This window comes from Dioszegia hungarica, assembly GCF_025882075.1.
Source record: "Dioszegia hungarica strain PDD-24b-2 chromosome Unknown MKK02contig_32, whole genome shotgun sequence".
In the NCBI taxonomy this organism is placed as follows: domain Eukaryota; kingdom Fungi; phylum Basidiomycota; class Tremellomycetes; order Tremellales; family Bulleribasidiaceae; genus Dioszegia; species Dioszegia hungarica.
Window position 1 is genome coordinate 985,001 of NW_026515781.1, and position 17,676 is coordinate 1,002,676.

A 17,676-nucleotide genomic window follows, 5' to 3' on the forward strand; every position below is an offset into this window, starting at 1 on the left:
CGGACTGCGCCGAGGGTCCGGAGGGTACTGGGACCGCGGAGGCTACTGACACCGAATCAGCACCCGAAAGTGGCGAAGTAGAGGCTCGGAGGGTCAAGTGGGACTACGGTGTCATCAAAGTTGAAGGTCCCACTAGCGTCAGCTACAAGTAGCCGCTGGCTTTCTATGCAACTTCTTCCGCTTTCTCACTATACTGATGAGACGAAGTCACTGACGACCTCGGCTCCGAGCCACCTACAATCAACGCTACTGAGTCGCTTGTACGAATAGACTAAAGCTCGGGCGCATTCTATATCTACCTGGCATTCCCCCAGACCATCGAGCGATTGACAATTCCTTTGACGCCGCTGGATGTGCAGGTTCCCAGGGGAAGATCCCAAAGGAATCAAGGATACCCGGACTTGGCGCGTTTGAGCGCTTTTTCGCCTCTCGACTGATCGCTGGAAATGATATAAGGGTCCCCGTTTCTCGAATATCCACTGTCTACAATCGCCCCCTCCCCTCCTCCCTCCTAACCCCCAAGTAGGTACCAAGGTCCCCAGGTCAAACCTCCGCCCGTCCACTCGCAACAACATTCACTGTCCAAGTCTAGTCATCCACCCCCTTACACATTTCACTGTCCAAGTCTATTCATCCACCTCCTTACGCATCGTCCAGCGATCTCCTCACACCAGGCTCACCGAGTCGAGCGAAGCTCCGTCCGTCCTGTTCTCTGATGGCAGAGGCAGTCGGTACACCACATACGTCACCAAGACGCAACCCATATACGGTCACATCATCAAGATCGTTTTGAACGGGAAAGCGAAGGATACAAACGAATCGACCGGCTCCATTCAGATCACCGACCCTAAAGTGATTGAGGCTTACCAAACCTTCGTTGACAATGCTCACGCAGCTGCTTACACGGCCGTCTCGACCGGTCCTGCTCATGCGCATCTCGTCGAATCTGAGCAACGATCCGTCGCGAAGAAGCGTGCGAAGGAGGAGATACAGACCTATCTCGGGACACTGGCGAGGGACTTGTGTGAAGGGAGGCAGGGTGGCGGAGAGATTGCCAAGGCCAGCCACCACGATGACGAGCCGCCCAAGTGATCTGCCCGGGTGAGGTGACTTCCAGTGTGCTGATACAAGTTGTCCGCCAGTGCAAGGGGGCTGACTTCTTTTCTGTTCCCGATATGTACATGATCGCAATTTGCAAATCCAAGGTCTCCTTGCAAGTTGTGGGAACGGCGGCCAAGCGCATGCTTTGCTAGCGCTACTGGCAGGGTTTCAGACACCAACAGCTAGATATCAATTCTCCTAACTTTCAGGCTTAAGTAGCTGCTAGACTCGAGCCTGTCGCTGGCATGCAGGATCGTAATGCTGGATGTGCTCTCAGCCAACGGGCCAGCCAAAATCACCAGCTCGCCTCACTTGCGATCATCTGCCACTGATCATGAGCACCAGTGTCGTCTTTACTCCAGCACATTCTATACGTACGTGGCTTTCCTCGCGATCATCGAGACCTTGATAACTCCTTTGACATTACTGGCTGTCCAGATCTGTCCGGGGGAGGGGCAGAAAGGATCATCTGTATCAGACGTGTTCGAGCGGCTTTTCGCCCTCTTCGACCGGCAGCTGGAAGAGATATAAGGTCCCTCCGCCCGTCCAGCGTCCCTTCACTCCATACTTCACACTCCCTCACTTCCAACTCATTTCAACGGTGTCGCTTCCCACACACGCCTTCACATATCATCTTCTTCTCACACTGCTACCTCCTGACACGATGTCCACCGGCCAGCCGAACGAGGTTTCCAATGTCGCCACCGTGTCGAGCAGAGGTCCCACTCGCCTGATCTCTCATGACAGCTGCACTTACGACATTGCTGAATCGAGGAATGGGTGGACCATCAGCAGAACGATCGAAAACACTAAGACGTATACGGAGGATGAATGGGAAACAATCCCGGCCAATGATGAAACGCTCAAAGCATACTTATCACTTTTCGACGAATTCCTCTCCGCTTCAGTTTACAGACCTGATGGGAGGGCGAAGAGAGCCGCTCTCGCGCCCGAGCTGAGTGCAGTCAAGCTACAGATCGCCGAGGAGCGTTTCACGGATTGCAAGGAGGGTGTTGAGAAGCGCGCTGCGGCTGAGGCTGCAAGGGCAACGGCCGGTCAGCAACCACCAGAGCCAGTCCAAGGAGGTACATCGGAGGGGGCCGAGGACATGACGGCGTGAGGGACTCTCTGGTATTCATCGATCCATATTGTATATAGCCGCTGATCAGATACCGTATGCAGGTGCGAAGAGCCAATCACTCGTTTTGGAACACCGAGAGAGCAGCAAGCCGAGCAACACACTCTTTGACAGGCCAGCCGACACACCACTCAAGCCTTATAAGCCTCCCGTCTCTTCGATAAGGCTTTGCATGAACAGTAGATCGTCCTCCTCTGCCCACCTCCCTGGCTCCTCTGGCAGTACAACATCATCGTCCACGTTTTCCCGCTTCCCGCACGGCTACACAGGCCCGACCAACTGAAACATCAACCTCCTCACAATCCCACTCAACGCCCCCGGCTGATGCTTGTACGCATCCATGACCATCGCCATCGCCGCCGCGCCCAGGATCGTCTCGCCAAAGGGTACGATAGGGACGTAGGCGCGTTTCCGGAGGGTGGACCACGCGGACTCGAGCGCGCGGGGCAGAACATACATTGCCAGTTCGGCTCGGCGTTTCTGAGGGTCAGCATTGCCCAGTCCAGTACACGCCGGATCCCTAGGAAGGCCCAAGCATGGGTGGTAGAGTGGTAGACATACCTTGTCCTCCAAAAACAAACTCGCACAGGTCGCGAAACCAATTCCCCAGAATGTCTCTTTCCGCCTCAACCCCCTTTCAGCCCACTTCGGACTCCAGCCCTGCAGGATAGTCTGACTCCGGAGACAGAAGAGCGCGTGATAGATGAAGACAAAGCCGCCGAGGAAGGAGCAAGAGCGGGTGATGCCGAGGACGACCCGCAAGAGGATCCGGAGGGGGTCGCGCTGGAGAGACTGGCGTCGGAGGACTAGGGTGGGTATGAGGTGGAGAGCTGAGTAGGCGGGAACCATGAAGCGCTAAAGAGGGTCAGCTTGGTTGTCCCGGCCCAAGTGGGGATTGGAAAGCTCACAAAGACCTCAAAGAAGCGTTTGAAGTTGTTCTCGACGCAGCCGTCTGTTGCAGGGTGCAAGATCTCGCTGATAATGTCAGCCCTCGCAGAAAAAGAGGTCTTGGCAGCTTACCAAGGAATTGTAGCAGGCACTTTCCACCCTTGACCCTCCTTCGCCATCTCCAAGAACCGCCTCAGCCTCACTGTATTCCCAGGTGTCACATGCTACACTGTCAGCTTCCTTGCCGCGAGACACGTGACTGCCACGGCTAGCTGACCTTATGGTCCAGCGCCATTTGGATATGCGCAGGCTCGATGATCCCCTGCCGTACCGCCGTCCTATTAGCAAGCACCGCACACTCGGGCCCTCTGAAGGCGCTGAGAATCCTAAAGGGTCAGCTTACACCTCACTGTTAGTTGTCGAGGGAGCACAAAGCTGAATGAGACGCACCACTTGTTGTATTCCCTCGGTATAGTCTCTGGGCTGAGCAGCCAAGCAAACATGATTTGCCCACAGCACAGGCCGAACAAGAGGACGTCGCCGTGCGGTATCCGTACGCCCATTTTGGGTGCGTATTGATTATACGACCCTTGGAGACCACGGACGAACATCCTTCCTGGTCAGCTGTCGCCCTTCCGCCAGGGGAAAAGGGCGTCTTTCAACTCACTGTTGCGCTACTCCCCGCCGCCTGGCCTTCGTTTCCCATAACAACCCTAAACTTCCCACCGCACCAGCTACAGCGGCCTGCCACCTCCTCTCGCCCTCTGCACCTTCACGCTCTGGCGGGCCGAAAGACGGCTTGTGGTTGAATCCCGCGCGAAACCGACGGCGCAGGTACGAGAGGGGCGGGGCGAGACGGAGTAGGTGGAGTGTGAGGGTGTTGAGGAATGTGAATGTGCCTAGGGGATGAGCTACTGCGTTTGACGGACGAGACTTGTTATCAGGCCAGGAAGCTCACCAATAGTTGCACCAAAGCGGAATGGCTCAGCCCCAAAGATGGCATGAAGGATGAGTTGTACCCGAAGTCCCTTCCTCCGTAAGGTACGGAAGAGGAGCAGTAGGACATTGACTCCTGCCCTGACCGAGAAGGCGAGCAAGAAGGATCCTGCCGTGTCAGCTCCTGCCCGCGCTATCATGCTTCGGCCAACTCACTCAGCCCACGCTTAAGAGCGAGGATGCCTGCGCGTTCAGGATCCCGAGGATACAGCTTCTTCGCGTCCTTGTTTCGCCAGACAAGCTCCAACCCTGCTCGCGAGACTTCAGCGAGTAGTCGATCGCGCTCGTTGGCTTGTAAAAGCGTGTCTAAGCGGGCTAGCGAGAGGGTACGCTTGATCTGGTCCGCTCTATCTGCGTCAGCTATCTCTTGCGGCCGAGAGATTTCGGCCCTGGCAGCTCACGTTTCAGCCAGATTAGGCGTTCCCGGATCACTCCTCAACCACCCCTGATCAGGCGGGATCCGTCTCTTCCCCTTCCCTCTCCCTGCTTCGGCATCTTCATAGCTCGACGATCCAGGGAAGAACACCCCTTCTTCCTCTCCTTCCTCCTTCTCCCTCTCCTCTCCGTCCTCGTCGAAATCATCATCACTTCCTTGCCCACTCCCGCTGCCCCCGCTGGGTATCATATCGCTCGACGGAGGGACAGGCGAAATCTGCGTGAACCGCAATCGCTTCTTCTCCCTTCCTGCACCGCCACCACTTGAGCCAGAGGAGAGATTCGACGCCGTCCGGCGAAGAGCAGGGAGAGGGGGTGGTTTGGGCGGGGAAGGAGTCTTGGAGAGGCGGAGAGAAAGGGCGTTATCGCTGGATGTCTCGTCGGGGGCGACGCTCGGTGCCGGTGAGGTCTTGGAAGGCGTAGTGACCACTGGTCCGAGCGCGAAGCTCTGGGCGGGTTGCGCGGTTGACGAGGTACCTTCCTGCTCGGGCTCGGACCCGGGCTCGTCCAACTTGTGGGGAAGCGGGGCGGTCTTGGACCTTTGCGGTGTATCTACCGGTACGCTGGGCCCATCGAGCGATTCTGGCGAGCTCGGCTCTGGTGTACTCATCTTCGCTATAGCTATAGATACCTATAGCTGATGTTGAAGTATAGGTGGACAAGTGAGGTACCGCCGGTTATGATGTTGACCGATCGACTTCCCCACAACTTTCGAACTGACGCACGGGATATTACGTCATAAGGAATGTGGGGAGACTGGAAAGTGGAGGTCGGTCCAAAACGGGATAGAACACTATCCTTCTCTTGCTTTCATACATCACACCACTGAAACAGGATATTGGATCTCGTAGGTGGTCTTGGGGGATCCTCTAGGTCTCAGGCGGACCCCTGAACTTGATTAATCGCCTTTGGCACTGCGAGAAGGTGAGCTTTGACGTTTCGCTTGAGCGTTCTTTCTTTCCTTCAAGGTCTCGTCAGCCGTTCGCTGAGAATGGGCTTGTGATGGCGATATGAGACAATGGGCTGATACGTTTCAGCGCTATATCACCAATTATGGGAGCATCAGCGTCCAAAGTGGGCCCTGCCGCGACCGAGATACCACCTCTTCCTCCCATATCGTCAGCCCCGGAGTCACCCGTCGTCCCGTCCACTCCCCTAGTCCCGGAGCTCCATACCACTTCCAGCCGAATACCAAGCATACTCTTTGCGACCGTTGGACCGGCCTTCTTCTCGCCGTCCGTGGCTACGTCCACTATCGACCTATGGACCGCACACGGCGGCACCATCCTACCCATCCCCTCCGCGCTCGTCAAAGCCCACACTTCGAACTACCTCTACATCGGCCCCGCCTCTCTCCGGGAGCTGCAAAGCCTACTGGAGTCAGCTGCGAAGGTTTTCGTTATCCCTGACGACCCGCTCATCCACTTCTTGAAGGGAGATATCGTCATCCTCGGGTCGACCTGGGTGGGCGATTGCGCGAAGGCAGGAGCGGTACTGCCGGACCAGGGATATGAGATCGTAGGGAACTCAGGAGCGCAGGCGGAGAAGGTCAGGATGACCCTGGATCGGCTAGCTGCACGCCTACAGGCCGCCGCACCTCGGTCCGACCGTACTTCGGCCTTCACACCAGGGGGGACACGGAAGGATCCCTCCCCTCCCCTCTCTGCTTCGCCAGATCCGACCTCTTTGGGGGGCAGCAAGCGGACGTCCAAGTCGGGCAAGAAGGTGCGATATATCCTTCAGCCGTACCTCGAGCTGGACCTCTCCTCCCCGACCCTGATCGCTACCTCTTCGCCCCCCCACTCGCGGAGCTCCAGCCGCGGATCACCCTACGCCCCTGCCCAGCCCACCACACCCCGGCCCGATGCGCACAAAACGCCTCAACGCCGACTCCACATCCCCAATCCCGTCCGGACGCCCTTCACTCCCCAGCGTCCACCGCCCGCTCTCCGGCTCGCGACGCCCTTCTCATCCCCCTCCCCTCCCCCTCCCGACTGCATTGATACCTCCGACTCCGAATTCATCCCCTCGGCGGCCGATCTCAAGCTGCCGAGCTATTCTTTCATGCTTGATACGGACTTGTCTCCTGGATTTCCGCTGGAGCAGCTGGATGAGGCGCAAATGGCGCAGCTTTTGAGGGAGATTGTGGAGGATGCGAGTCGGGGGATGGAGGGGGAGAAGAGGTACTGGGATGCGGAGCTTGGGTGGGAGGTGCCCTTTACTGCATCTAAGCAGGAGCGGAGGATGGTCGAAACGGAGGAGGAAGAGGAGGAGGCGGAAGAAGTGGAAGAAGTGAAAACAGCCAGGACAGAGGGGGCTGGGTCATGGAGAACTTTGGCCAGAAGGGAGATCAAGGCGGAAAGGAGCCGATTGGAGGTTTGGCTAGGGGATGAGATGTCCCGCTCTGGATCGAGGACGGATGGGATCGACCCAGGCACCCGAGCGCACAGCTACGATCCTCGTACGCCCCAGCCGAAGCCGAAGCCGAAAACAAAGTCCGGGGCGAGATCAAGCACCAAACCGGCGGTCCTCTTAACGCCCGTCTCGCTGCCCACTATCGCGCATCGATCGGTCGTGGCAGCCACCGGTCCTCCTACTCGCAAGCAGCCAATGCGCCGCATTCGGTCCAAGATCCTACCAGGCCCGATATGCGAAACGACGGGGAAGGGGAAGGGGAAGGGGCAGGAGGGAAAGCAGCTTCTGGCGGGGATAGCGGTGGACCACCGGGCGGCGAAACGGTTCCGAGTCTAGTCGGTACTTGATGCATGTCAGGTACGTTCAGCTTCGTACTCCGTACGTCTCGCGGTAGGCTCGTAAGCTGATGTGCCAGTCTCCGTCCCTCCCATACATGTCTTCGTGCGAGAGTCGAAATCCATGCGCCAAAAGACAGAAACACTATACCCCTACGCATACAGCTCTCAACCTAATTTTCACATCCCACTTGTAGCATAAACTGTCTAGTCACCCAAGTTGTATACAGGCACAGGAAGGATCCGCTCAAGTTGTACATAGCCCACCTAGAATAGCTCAAAAACATGTATATACAAATCAGGCAGCTTTAACCAATATCCAATATTCAGCCTAAAGATCACCCATCGCCTCCAACCCCCCATTCGCTCACCTCCCTTCCCGCCGGCTGTTCCCTGTAGCACTCAGTGCTGATGATAACAAGTCGAACACATCCCCTTCCCCTTGAACACATTCTGCGTGAAGTCCGCACACCCGCACTCGGCACAATCCACAATCGTCCCGCCCCCTCCGTCCTGACGGGGCAACATCAATCCGCCCATCCCCGATGTCATCCCGTTTACCCCATTTCCGCCATTCCCCGCCATACCCGCACCAGCACTCGCACCAGCCCCCGCCCGCTCGGCATACTCTTCGTCCTCGTCCCCCATGAAAGGCGACCCCTCCGGCGAGCTCTCGAGGCTAAAGTTCCTGATAGCATTTCCGGTGTTGGACCGATTGCGTCCGACCGCCGGAAGTGGAGGCGCCAAACTCGCTTGACCGAGGATGTTCTGGCTGCTCTGACTCCGGCGAGACATGGGCGGTGGGGGTGGCGGGGCCTTCTTGCCGGTGATGGTGGAGGAGCGGGACCGGTTAGCGGGGGTAGACGACTCCATGACGGGGTTGGCGGCCAGTGATGCCGTGGCATAGTGATCGGCGTCGTCGTACCCCTGCGACAGCTCCGAGTCGGAGGTGGAGAGGTCGAGGGAGGGACTAGGGGGAAGGTGGTGTGTCGCCAGAGAGGATGCGGTACGTGCCGGCGGAGGAAGGGTGCGTCCGCCTCCACTCGCGCCAGCCATGGGTGGAAGGGTCCGTTTTGGCATCGGTGGCGGGGTGGCAGTAGTGCTGGTTGGTGAAGGGACGTAAGGCTCCGTATATGCCGCAGGGAACATGCCCGACCTTCCCTCCCCTTCCCCGATCCACCAATCCCCCGAGATCTCGCTCTTGACAGCAACGACCATGCCCTGTCTCAATGACAATTCGTCCGGCTTTGTACCCGCATAAGCGTATAGGGCCTTGACGTACCGCACATTCGACGACGCGGGGGTGGTATACGTTCGCCGCATGGGCGGAGGGACCGCGCTACTTTGGGTAGGTGAGTCGGCCTGCATGACCTGGTTATTGGAGCCCATGGTGCTCGTCGATCGTGCGCGCCCGTTCAGCGCATACTGCGCCCGAGGACTAAGGACGGGCCGCTCCTCGTACTCCTCCTCCGAGTCGTCCGGCTCAGAGGGGAGCCGTCCCTCATCCCCGTATCGCTCTTTCCGCTTCGACTTGGTCGCGACGCTCAAGCCGGATTTACGCCCGAACGACCCGAAAGAAGGGAGCATGCTCAGCCGGCCGGTCTTTCCGGTAGATGCAGAAGCGGACGCGTTGGAGTGGGACCGAGCGCGGTTGGTGGAGGATTCGTCCTCTGACGAGTCGGCCGATGGGCGCGATTTTGCGCGGCCGGCAGAACGGGCTGAGGCGTTGGATTTGGCGCGGGGCCGATTGGAGCTGGATGCAGCGGCGGATCTGAGTGTCAGATGAGTATGAAGACTGTTTAGGAGTGAACGTACCCGGATGGCCAAGAATCGCGGAGCTCCTCGAGCAGATCTTTGCACTTTGCGAAATACTCCAGCTCCGCCTCGAGCAGGTCTGCAAGTTCGCCAAACTGCTGCTCTTGTTCGCCTTGGATCACTTCCATGCGGCCCGTTGTCTCTTCCGAGACCTCATCACTGAGCTATCAGCATGCGCCTTATCCTAGCGTATGATTCTCCCGAGCTGAATACTTACAATCGCTCTCGGGCCATCTCGACCTCCAGCTCCAACCCTCGCTGATCCTTCTCCTTCTTCGAGCTGTTCAACTTGGAGATCGCTGAGTCCAGTGCCAATCTAGCCGTCAGCCCTGATCCCACTGAAGAAAAGAAAGCCCAGCTTACCGCCTAGAGTCCAGCTTCTTCCGGAATGTCTTGTACTCGTTGACAGCGTCGATAGAGCGTTCTGGCCAGTCAGCTCAGCTCTGGCACTCGAAGCACGCAGTAGTAGTGCTCACCCATCCCTGCGATATAGTTCTCGCGTAGACGTCCGCCAAACTCCTCTTGCGCCTGCCTTCATCAGCCCCGCCTTTGTTCAACGTCGAGCCCCTAGATTCCGACGACTTACAATAGCCATCTTGCATCTCGTCCGGCCGTATTTCGCTAGCGCGTCGCCTAGCCCATCAGCTTCACTCTCCTAGCAGCTGAGAACCTGCTGGAGGACATACCAAAGGCGTCCTTCAAATCCCCTCCATAGTCAATCATAACCAGCCCCAACGCCTCTGTGAGCAGCACCTTATCCTTGCCCGCATTTGGGTCGGCGGACGTCTTGAGCTTGGTGATGTTCTCAAAGAAGGGCATGGAGGTTGCGTGCAATCTGGCAGTCAGCTTGTCGTCAGTCCAGTGTAGGACATGGCTCGAGATTGGGAGACCGGGGGACGGGGGACATACCGCTCTATCCCAACTCGCTTGACATCTACCTCCCTCTCGAACTCTTGGAACTCGGATGAAAGCTGCGTCTTCTCCCCTGAGAACACCTTCTGAGTCAGTAATAGACCCTCAATTCGGTTGAGGTGGATAAGCGGACCTTCTCTTGTGTCCATTGGGTGACCTTCCCAAGCTGTCCAACGTTAGCTGTGGCTCATAAGTGAGGCTGGTGTAGCTTACCTGTTTCATAGCTTTTCGCTGCATCTTGTTCGGAATCTCTTCAGCAGATAGCCTGCCAACTGATCAGAGGGAACAGCCAAGCTAATAAGTATAGTCGATGGATTGATGAACAAAGGTAAAATATCGTTGCATGTCCGCAGCAACAAAGCGCAGATCATGCCATGCCGTAACGCGTAAACCTCGGACCGGAAGTGGCTGACCGGCCGACCCATCTCCATGTCCAGCGCTCCTTATCTCTGCACAGCTGTATACCCTTCGAATAGCCAGCACGAGCAGCACAGCGCCGGTGGCTTGTAGAGGTGGTCTGCTTCTCCACGTGCTCCCTGCAACCTGGCTCGAGATGGCGCAAGACTTATCCTACGTGATCATCTCTGGCGGGACTGGTGCAAACGCCATTGCCTCTGCCTTCGGTGCGGACCCAGCCTTCGTCTTGCCCGTCTCTGATGACGGAGGGTCTTCCAGCGAGATACTGCGGTGCTTCGGGGGACCATCTATAGGGGATATTCGTAAGCCTGCTTCCTAGTCCCACTCGAGCAAGAGTCGAGGAAGACTAAGCGGGGCAACAGCTGATATCAAAGGATCTCGTCTGACTCGGCTCATACCGCTCGCGGAAACGGCGAGTACCCGGGAGGAGAAGGAACGGAGCGCAATCTATGAGTTGCTAGCGTATCGTTTTCCGGACGATGCGGGGGAGAAGGTGGTACGGGAGATATGGGGCGAGATTGTGGAGGGGCGGAGCAGTCTATGGAAAGATATCGGGGACGACAAGAAGGAGTGTATAAGGGGTGAGTCCACTTTTGATTCTGAGCCAAGCGAGGTGGTTCTGACTCCCAGCCTTCTTGGTCCACTTTAACGCCCTCACGCTCAAGCGCGCACACAAGCGCTTCTCCTTCCGCAACTTCTCACTCGGGAACGGATTCCTCACTGGCGCGCGGGACATGTTTGGCTCCCTCCCCTCCGCCATCTTCCTCTTCAAGTCGGTGGCATCCGTAGCGCCCGATACGCACGTCATACCAGTGATCAATACGAACCAGACGGTCACGATAGCGGCGGAGCTAGAGGACGGGGAGACGATTGTTGGGCAGTGCGCGATCAGTCATCCGACGGAGCCGGCTGCTGTGCGAGGAGCAGGAGGTGCCGGAGCGGGCGCGTTGCAGCTAGGTGGAGCGGGAGCGGGAGTTCCAGTGGGGCAGAGCGGGTCGGCGCAGCGTACACACTTCCGGAGGGACTCGAGGACATTCGATACGTTGCCTATTCCGTTGGGACTCGGGGGTGGGATAGGAGAGGAGACGTCACCAAAGTTGGAGAGTGTGCAAGAGGTGGGTGGGGAGCAGGGCGGGAATCTGGGATACAGGAAGGGAGCGGAGGAGGTGCCGCTCGAGTCCCCGGTCAAGAGGGTGTTTTACATCAATCTGTACGGACAGGTGAGTCGTTTGTGTCTCGGGGACCTGTGTCAGGCTGTTTGCGAGTTCAAGCTGACCTGAGCAGGAAATCTTCCCTCAGCCTAATCCGAGCTATCTCGAATCGCTCAAGACGCGGGACGTCCTGGTTTATTCGTGCGGGTCAATATGGACCAGTATCGCCCCGTGCCTGTCATTGCGCGGGCTCGGCGAGGCCGTGGCAAGGTCTACATCTCTTAAGGCCAAGGTCCTTCTGCGTGAGCCATCCTTCTCCTGCTCCGAATGGGGCAGAAGCTGATCGTTAGTCAACTCGAAGAATGACAGAGAATCTCCCGACTACCTCGCGTCCGACTATGTCAAGGCTATATCCAACAGTTTGACTCATCACTCCACAAGAAAGTTGGATACGAGCAGTCTGATCACGCATGTCGTCTATCTCGAGGGGTCCGCGGTCGAGGTCGACGAAGACGACCTGAGAGTAGGTCGTGACTCATAGTTTGATACATCTTGAGCTGACCAAACAGGTGATGGGAGTCGAGACTATCATGATCCCTCGAGCTACGCATGGCTTCGCCGAAGATCAAATGCCCCTCTTTACGCCCGAATCTGTATCAGCGGCGATGGGTTTGATCTTCGGGGAGTGATGACGACTCTGCGAAATCCGTGAGCTTAGACCGTGCGCTGGAAGTGCATCAGGATGGAGCTGACAAGCGCAGCTGAGTAAACAGGCTTCAGCGGAGGTAGAGCTGCACCTGGAAGTCTGTCTTTCGTCCGTACCCGTGGATCCTTCGGAGCTTTCGGCGTCTTTGATCGGTCCAGCCTTCACATGCTAGGGGGCCGGTGGGTCGACGGGCATCATACGCCGTGGCTGTCAAGCAGAACAGCCCTGAGTATTAGGCAGACTGAGGCACGCGCGAGCGGAGAGCGAGGAGACAGGAGGAGACACGGGGCCGTCATTTCTAGGTGCCGGATCGGAAGCGATCCAGCCTTGGTGGGGCTGAAGGGATCTCAGCGAAACCTTGCGGAAGATTCGCGCTCATGCATCTCATGCATCCATCAGATCTAGCCTGGCCTGAGATCCGAGATCTATCCCGTCAATGCAAGGAGATGCAACGGCCCCGCACCCAGTCCGCGCTCCCCCACCATACCGTCGCCGTTTAGCCGCACCGCCGCTCTTCCCGCTAACGCTCGGCAGGACTCGGCGGAATTGCTCCGCATGCTTATGAGCGTTCTTAGGCCTAAGTTAAATATAGTCTACTCTGGAGCTCCCACTGCCCAGGGCATTGAAGGGACTCCACGGGAGATCGCCCATGTGCTCATTGCCCCGCAGATTGCGGAAAGGAAGCAACCGTAATGGTCCGCCGCTGAGGAATGTGCACCCAAATCCTCCGCTTTCGACCGTATATCCAGCGAGCAAACCTTGTCTGTTTCAAAAGCACCACGCATTGTGCCTTTGAGTCTGGCCAGAGCTGAGTAAATGGTCCGGTAAGGTGCCATACCCGCGTCAGGCACGATGTGCAACACGCTAGCCCTAATGGCCTCATGACCTGCTGACTTCACCTGAATCGCGTTGGAATCCGGGTCCTCTTATAACCCAGCGCGTCCAAGCGCGTCTTTCCCCCTTTGCAACTTTTCCTTCACTTACTGTTCTGACTGTGCGACAAAATGAGCAAGTATATCGATTCTGAGGCGCATCGAGCCGTACGAGCGCACACCAAGCCTGCGCCTGTAAGTTCGGCGTTTTCAGTGTGAGATGAACTTTTCGCTGACCCCGCCGACAGATCAATTATGTGGCCGCGATCTTCGCTGCGATTGGCTCGTTCCTCTTTGGATACGGTGAGTTTTTCCGCCAGCGCCGATGCATGAAGGCTGGAGGGAGAGTTGGCAGAAGGATCACCCCCACTCAGTCTCCACTCCTCCAGAATTGAGAAGCAGAGGAATGTGACGTAAAACAACCGCTTTGGATGATTTGTTGCCGTAAAAATACCAATCTGGGAAAACTTTCTGGCTTGGGAGGGATTTTGGCGAGTGGGCAAAGAGTGGGCGAGTGGGGGTGGTCCTGAGTCTTGGGTGGGCTGACAGGCATAGATAGTGGTATCATCGGATCCGTCATCTCGGACAGCTATGACCAATTCCACAGCTACTTCAACAAGCCCGATTCGAGCATTACCGGCGCGGTCGTTTCCGTATTTGCTGGCGGGGCGTTCTTTGGCGCTCTGCTGGCGGGCGAGACGGCCGATCGTTTGGGTAGGCGAAGGACTATCCAGCTTGGCGCTCTGATTGCCGTCGTTGGTGAGTATATCCACTTGAGTACTGGCGGCTGGCGCAGGGCATCGCGCTGATTCCGCAGGATGCGCCATCCAGACCGGTGCGGTCCATATCGCCATGCTCATTGTCGGCCGATTCATCGCTGGTCTCTCTATCGGGGTGCTCAGGTATGACTTTCCCTGTGAAAAAGTAGAGGTCATGCTGATCAGCAGTATGATTGTTCCGGTGTACCAAGCCGAGATCTCGCCTCCCCATGCTCGCGGACTCCTCTCTGGCTGGACCCAGCTCATGATCGTCTGGGGCTTCTTCGCTGCCAACTGGTGAGTCAGCTCAACCTAGTACATTGACCAGAGCTGACAGTCAGGATCGGCTACGGCTGCCAATTCCTCAAGAACGACGGACAATGGCGTATCCCCCTCGCCATCCAGATCGTCCCCGCTATTTTCCTCTTCTTGTCAGTGTATCTCTCCGCCGGTAGCGACTTATGCACAAGCTGACGTCTCAGCGGGATGTTCATTCTCCCGTACTCGCCCCGATGGCTCGCCAAGCAGGGCCGGCTGGAAGAGGCCAAGGCGACCCTCTTGCGCCTGCACGGCGGCAACAAGCGCGCCAACCACGAGATCATCGAGCAGGAGTTTGACGAGATGATGGCTCAGATTGCGTGGGGTGAGTCAGGCTATCTTCGGGGCGTCGGTGTTCGCTGACCGCCTAGAAAACGAGAACCTGGCTACCAGCTACAAAGACCTGATCGCCGACAAGGCCAGTCGCCACAGGACTCTTTGCGGTTGTCTTGTTCAGGCCATGTGCCAGTGGACCGGTGTCAACGTCAAGTAAGTCTGGCATGCGCTGTCTCGGTTCGCCCACAGATGCGCTTGCTGACGACCAGCAACTACTTTGGTCCGACCATCTACAAGAACCTCGGATTCGGCGGCAACACCACTCTCCTGATCAACGGTGTCTCGGGTGCATGGCAGGTCGTTGTCGTATGGGTCTTCATCCAGTTCATCGGTAAGCCTCTCCCCGACCCCAGCGCTGACATCCAGTGGACCGCGTGGGACGTCGCAAGCCCCTCATCGTCGGACCCATCCTCATGGCCGTCTTCCTCGCATGGCAAGCCGGTATCGCCTCCCTCTTCTCGGTCGAGGGGTACGCCAACCTCGGCGCCGGCGTAGCCGGTCTCGTCTCCATCTTCCTCTTCTCTGGCGCCTTCTCTGCGTCGTTCGGCCCCGTTAGCTGGATCTACCAGTCCGAGATCTTCCCGATGAACCAGCGCGCCCTGGGTACCGCCGTATCGACCGCCTCCAACTGGCTCAACAATGTTATTATCGGCCAGATCACGCCGTATGGGTTTGAGCGGCTCGGATGGAAGTACTTCTTCATCTATGTCGCGACGAACTGCAGTAATGCCGTCGTGTCGTACTTCTTGTTCCCTGAGGTGAGTCCCTTTCCGCACGGCATCCCCCTAGACAGAGGCTGACAGTACGCAGACCAAAGGTAGATTTCTTTCCCTCCAGGTAACGATATTTGGGGACATGAGCTGACCGAAAAAGGCAAGACGCTCGAGGAGATCGGCTTGCTGTTTGGGGACACCAACGTCCGCGTACCCGAATTCCACGGCGCCCGCGACACCGTCATGGAGGGACGGCACGACGAGAAGGGCGAGATTGCCCACCAGCACTGATTGGGTCCAAAGTAACGATTTTGGGGGTGTAGGTCGGTGTGTGTGTGGGTATCAGCTTCTATGCAGATCAGTATATGTCATCATCGATAGCGACTGGTTAAAGTTGTGAAGACTGAAGCGCGGCAGGCCAGCCAGACACGGGCGTACAGCGTGAGATCAAATCTGCTCCTCATTCCTCATTACGTCACGCCGGGTTGAAGATTGGTTTGCTCTTTGGCGACACCACTATCCAAGCCCAGCTCTGTAGCAGCAGCACTGCTCAACTCCGTTCGATGAAGGCGATCATTTGTGTGCGCGCGAATATCAGACCTGTCGCATGAGCATTCTTACGGCTCTGAGATGTCAGCGCGAGGAATGAGTACGAATTGCCCACGGACGGTTGGACTGCTCGGTTCGACGCGCGTTTAGGCTTCTACTGGAAGAAAGAACTCATAGATGGCAAATGGAATACATCAGTGATGTGAGTGCGATGCTCACTGGCGGAACACGTGACCACCGCTGGCAAGAAGATTATACCTGAGAGAACCCTAACCTATGCAAATGCACGCTCAATCTCCTTCCCATCCTCCCCGCTCAGCCCCCTCTCCTCTTGTCCAGCCGCACTCCACTTGTTCCAGATCGCCTTCAACTCGTCCTTCTCTGCCTTCTCCAACCCACCCTTGGCCGCCGCCTGACCCAATGCCCTGATCGCATTCTCCTCATACTCCACATCCTCATCCGCCTCCCTCGCCTTCAATCCATCAATCAACGCTCTAAACACCCCCGTCCGCTTCAATCCATCCAGCAATACCTCCGACTCAGCACCCGCTGCAGTCTGCTTCATCCTCTCCTCGAGCATCGCCTGGACTTCTTTGGGTATCTCGCCCTCATACTTCTCGCCAGACTGAAGGACGAGGGTGTTGATCAGGAAAGCGGTCTTTCGGCGGATGGGGGATGCAGAGTCCGCGGCGCTAGCGGCAAGGACGCGATAGCCCTGGTCGGAGGAGGACGAGAGGGCGTGGGCGGCCAGAGGCCAGTGTTTGAGGGAGGAGGAGAGGGCGTAGGTCGCGCGGGCGCGGGTGGATGTGGGATGTTGGCGGGAAGAGGAGGAGGGTTTTATAATTTCGAGGATGGGTGGGAGGGCGTTGTTGACAATCATCTGTACGTTAGCTTGGTCAAGAGGGAGGCTGAGGGAGAGATGGGTAAAACGTACAGCTGCCTGAGCCTTCAGGTTGTTTTGCACTGCCGTGCCAATAATCCAGCACGCGTGTGCTACGATCCCGTCCTGTGGTGACTGTAGCAGCTCTAATATTGGCTCCCACATCTTCAGAACCGTCATGTTGTTGGCATTATCTATGAGCTCGATCATCTGATCCGTCAGCTTTCTCTCGTACATCCTGGTAATGTGCACAGCTCACCATCTCGAAATCGTCCAGCGCCTCTATCCGCTTATCCACCGGCATCTTATCATCCATCGCATACGCCATCTTCTCCTTCATCATCGTCGCGTCGCTCTTGCCCATGATGGCATCTAGCATATCCGAGCTCAACTCCTGCTGCGGCCGTCCAGGAGCACCCGATTCGGGCGTAAGAGGCCCAGGTGTTGATGCGGGCGAAGCATCGTCGAGGCTGAGGTGGCTGGCACGGTAGAGTGGATCTGAGGGGTGAAGGGCCGAAGTGCCTTGATGCGATTCCGAGGCGGGGTGGAAGCGGAGACTGAGGGGTTCGGTGGGTTCAGCAGAGGGAGCGGGTTGGGCAGGGGCGGGGGTGTTGGCGATGGACCACCGGAGGAGCTCGTTCAAATCGGGCATTGTGTTGATCGCTGGTGGTAATGGGGTCTGAGCTGCTTGTCTGGGGTTGGTCGTGGGGACGATGTACAAAGAGCTAAGTGTGTTGATGAGATCGAAATCTTTATGATAGCTGGCGGCAAAGAGCCTTCTGGAAGATCCACACGTTGAATTGATCGGTGGAGGCAGAAATTACGTCACATCTTCTGATACGCCCCTGAGAGAATCCCACGTCATCATTGACTGAATTACTCTTTGGATTCACTTCACCGGCTCAGAGGCTGCAGCTATACTTGTCGATAGGGCAGCGTAT

At 57.2% G+C, this 17,676-nt stretch overlaps 7 protein-coding genes across 7 annotated transcripts in view; 4 read left to right on the forward strand and 3 right to left on the reverse strand.

The window, feature by feature from the left end:
* The window catches only part of MKK02DRAFT_41694 (uncharacterized protein), a gene marked incomplete at both ends in the record, with an annotated part of 1,339 nt that extends 247 nt beyond the window's left edge, over positions 1-1,092 (forward strand). The window contains 2 exons of the mRNA XM_053091666.1: positions 1-148; positions 723-1,092. The exon at positions 1-148 is cut by the window's left edge and continues 247 nt beyond it. Coding sequence (XP_052941827.1) covers positions 1-148; positions 723-1,092 — 518 coding nt within the window. The remainder of the gene's footprint in view (positions 149-722) is intronic.
* Positions 1,093-2,500: 1,408 nt separating this feature from the next.
* Positions 2,501-5,168, reverse strand: MKK02DRAFT_21065 (uncharacterized protein; the record flags this gene model as incomplete). Its single annotated transcript, XM_053086357.1, has 11 exons — positions 2,501-2,719; positions 2,801-3,094; positions 3,148-3,214; positions 3,260-3,351; positions 3,405-3,513; positions 3,578-3,739; positions 3,795-4,026; positions 4,086-4,232; positions 4,280-4,470; positions 4,525-4,691; positions 4,767-5,168. 11 exons carry the CDS (start codon positions 5,166-5,168, stop codon positions 2,501-2,503), a joined length of 2,082 nt encoding a protein of 693 aa, XP_052941828.1.
* A 443-nt stretch (positions 5,169-5,611) lies between these two features.
* On the forward strand, positions 5,612-7,309 carry MKK02DRAFT_41696 (uncharacterized protein; the record flags this gene model as incomplete). Its single annotated transcript, XM_053091667.1, has 1 exon — positions 5,612-7,309. One exon carries the CDS (start codon positions 5,612-5,614, stop codon positions 7,307-7,309), a length of 1,698 nt encoding a protein of 565 aa, XP_052941829.1.
* A 401-nt stretch (positions 7,310-7,710) lies between these two features.
* On the reverse strand, positions 7,711-10,272 carry MKK02DRAFT_21407 (uncharacterized protein; the record flags this gene model as incomplete). The annotated part of the gene is made up of 11 exons (XM_053086412.1): positions 7,711-7,814; positions 7,914-9,079; positions 9,124-9,282; positions 9,341-9,439; positions 9,487-9,547; positions 9,600-9,651; positions 9,710-9,756; positions 9,810-9,958; positions 10,033-10,121; positions 10,169-10,201; positions 10,249-10,272. 11 exons carry the CDS (start codon positions 10,270-10,272, stop codon positions 7,711-7,713), a joined length of 1,983 nt encoding a protein of 660 aa, XP_052941830.1.
* A 316-nt stretch (positions 10,273-10,588) lies between these two features.
* MKK02DRAFT_21028 (uncharacterized protein) lies at positions 10,589-12,292 on the forward strand (the record flags this gene model as incomplete). The annotated part of the gene is made up of 7 exons (XM_053086352.1): positions 10,589-10,754; positions 10,827-11,033; positions 11,083-11,382; positions 11,434-11,672; positions 11,734-11,905; positions 11,954-12,130; positions 12,183-12,292. 7 exons carry the CDS (start codon positions 10,589-10,591, stop codon positions 12,290-12,292), a joined length of 1,371 nt encoding a protein of 456 aa, XP_052941831.1.
* A 1,021-nt stretch (positions 12,293-13,313) lies between these two features.
* On the forward strand, positions 13,314-15,597 carry MKK02DRAFT_41699 (general substrate transporter; the record flags this gene model as incomplete). Its single annotated transcript, XM_053091668.1, has 12 exons — positions 13,314-13,376; positions 13,430-13,484; positions 13,737-13,940; positions 13,999-14,083; positions 14,129-14,236; positions 14,281-14,370; positions 14,422-14,582; positions 14,629-14,746; positions 14,803-14,924; positions 14,960-15,351; positions 15,404-15,410; positions 15,467-15,597. The coding sequence occupies 12 exons, from the start codon at positions 13,314-13,316 to the stop codon at positions 15,595-15,597; spliced, it is 1,536 nt and encodes a 511-aa protein (XP_052941832.1).
* A 532-nt stretch (positions 15,598-16,129) lies between these two features.
* On the reverse strand, positions 16,130-17,387 carry MKK02DRAFT_41700 (putative adenyl-nucleotide exchange factor; the record flags this gene model as incomplete). Its single annotated transcript, XM_053091669.1, has 3 exons — positions 16,130-16,735; positions 16,790-16,945; positions 16,995-17,387. 3 exons carry the CDS (start codon positions 17,385-17,387, stop codon positions 16,130-16,132), a joined length of 1,155 nt encoding a protein of 384 aa, XP_052941833.1.
* Between the last annotated feature and the right edge of the window lie 289 nt (positions 17,388-17,676).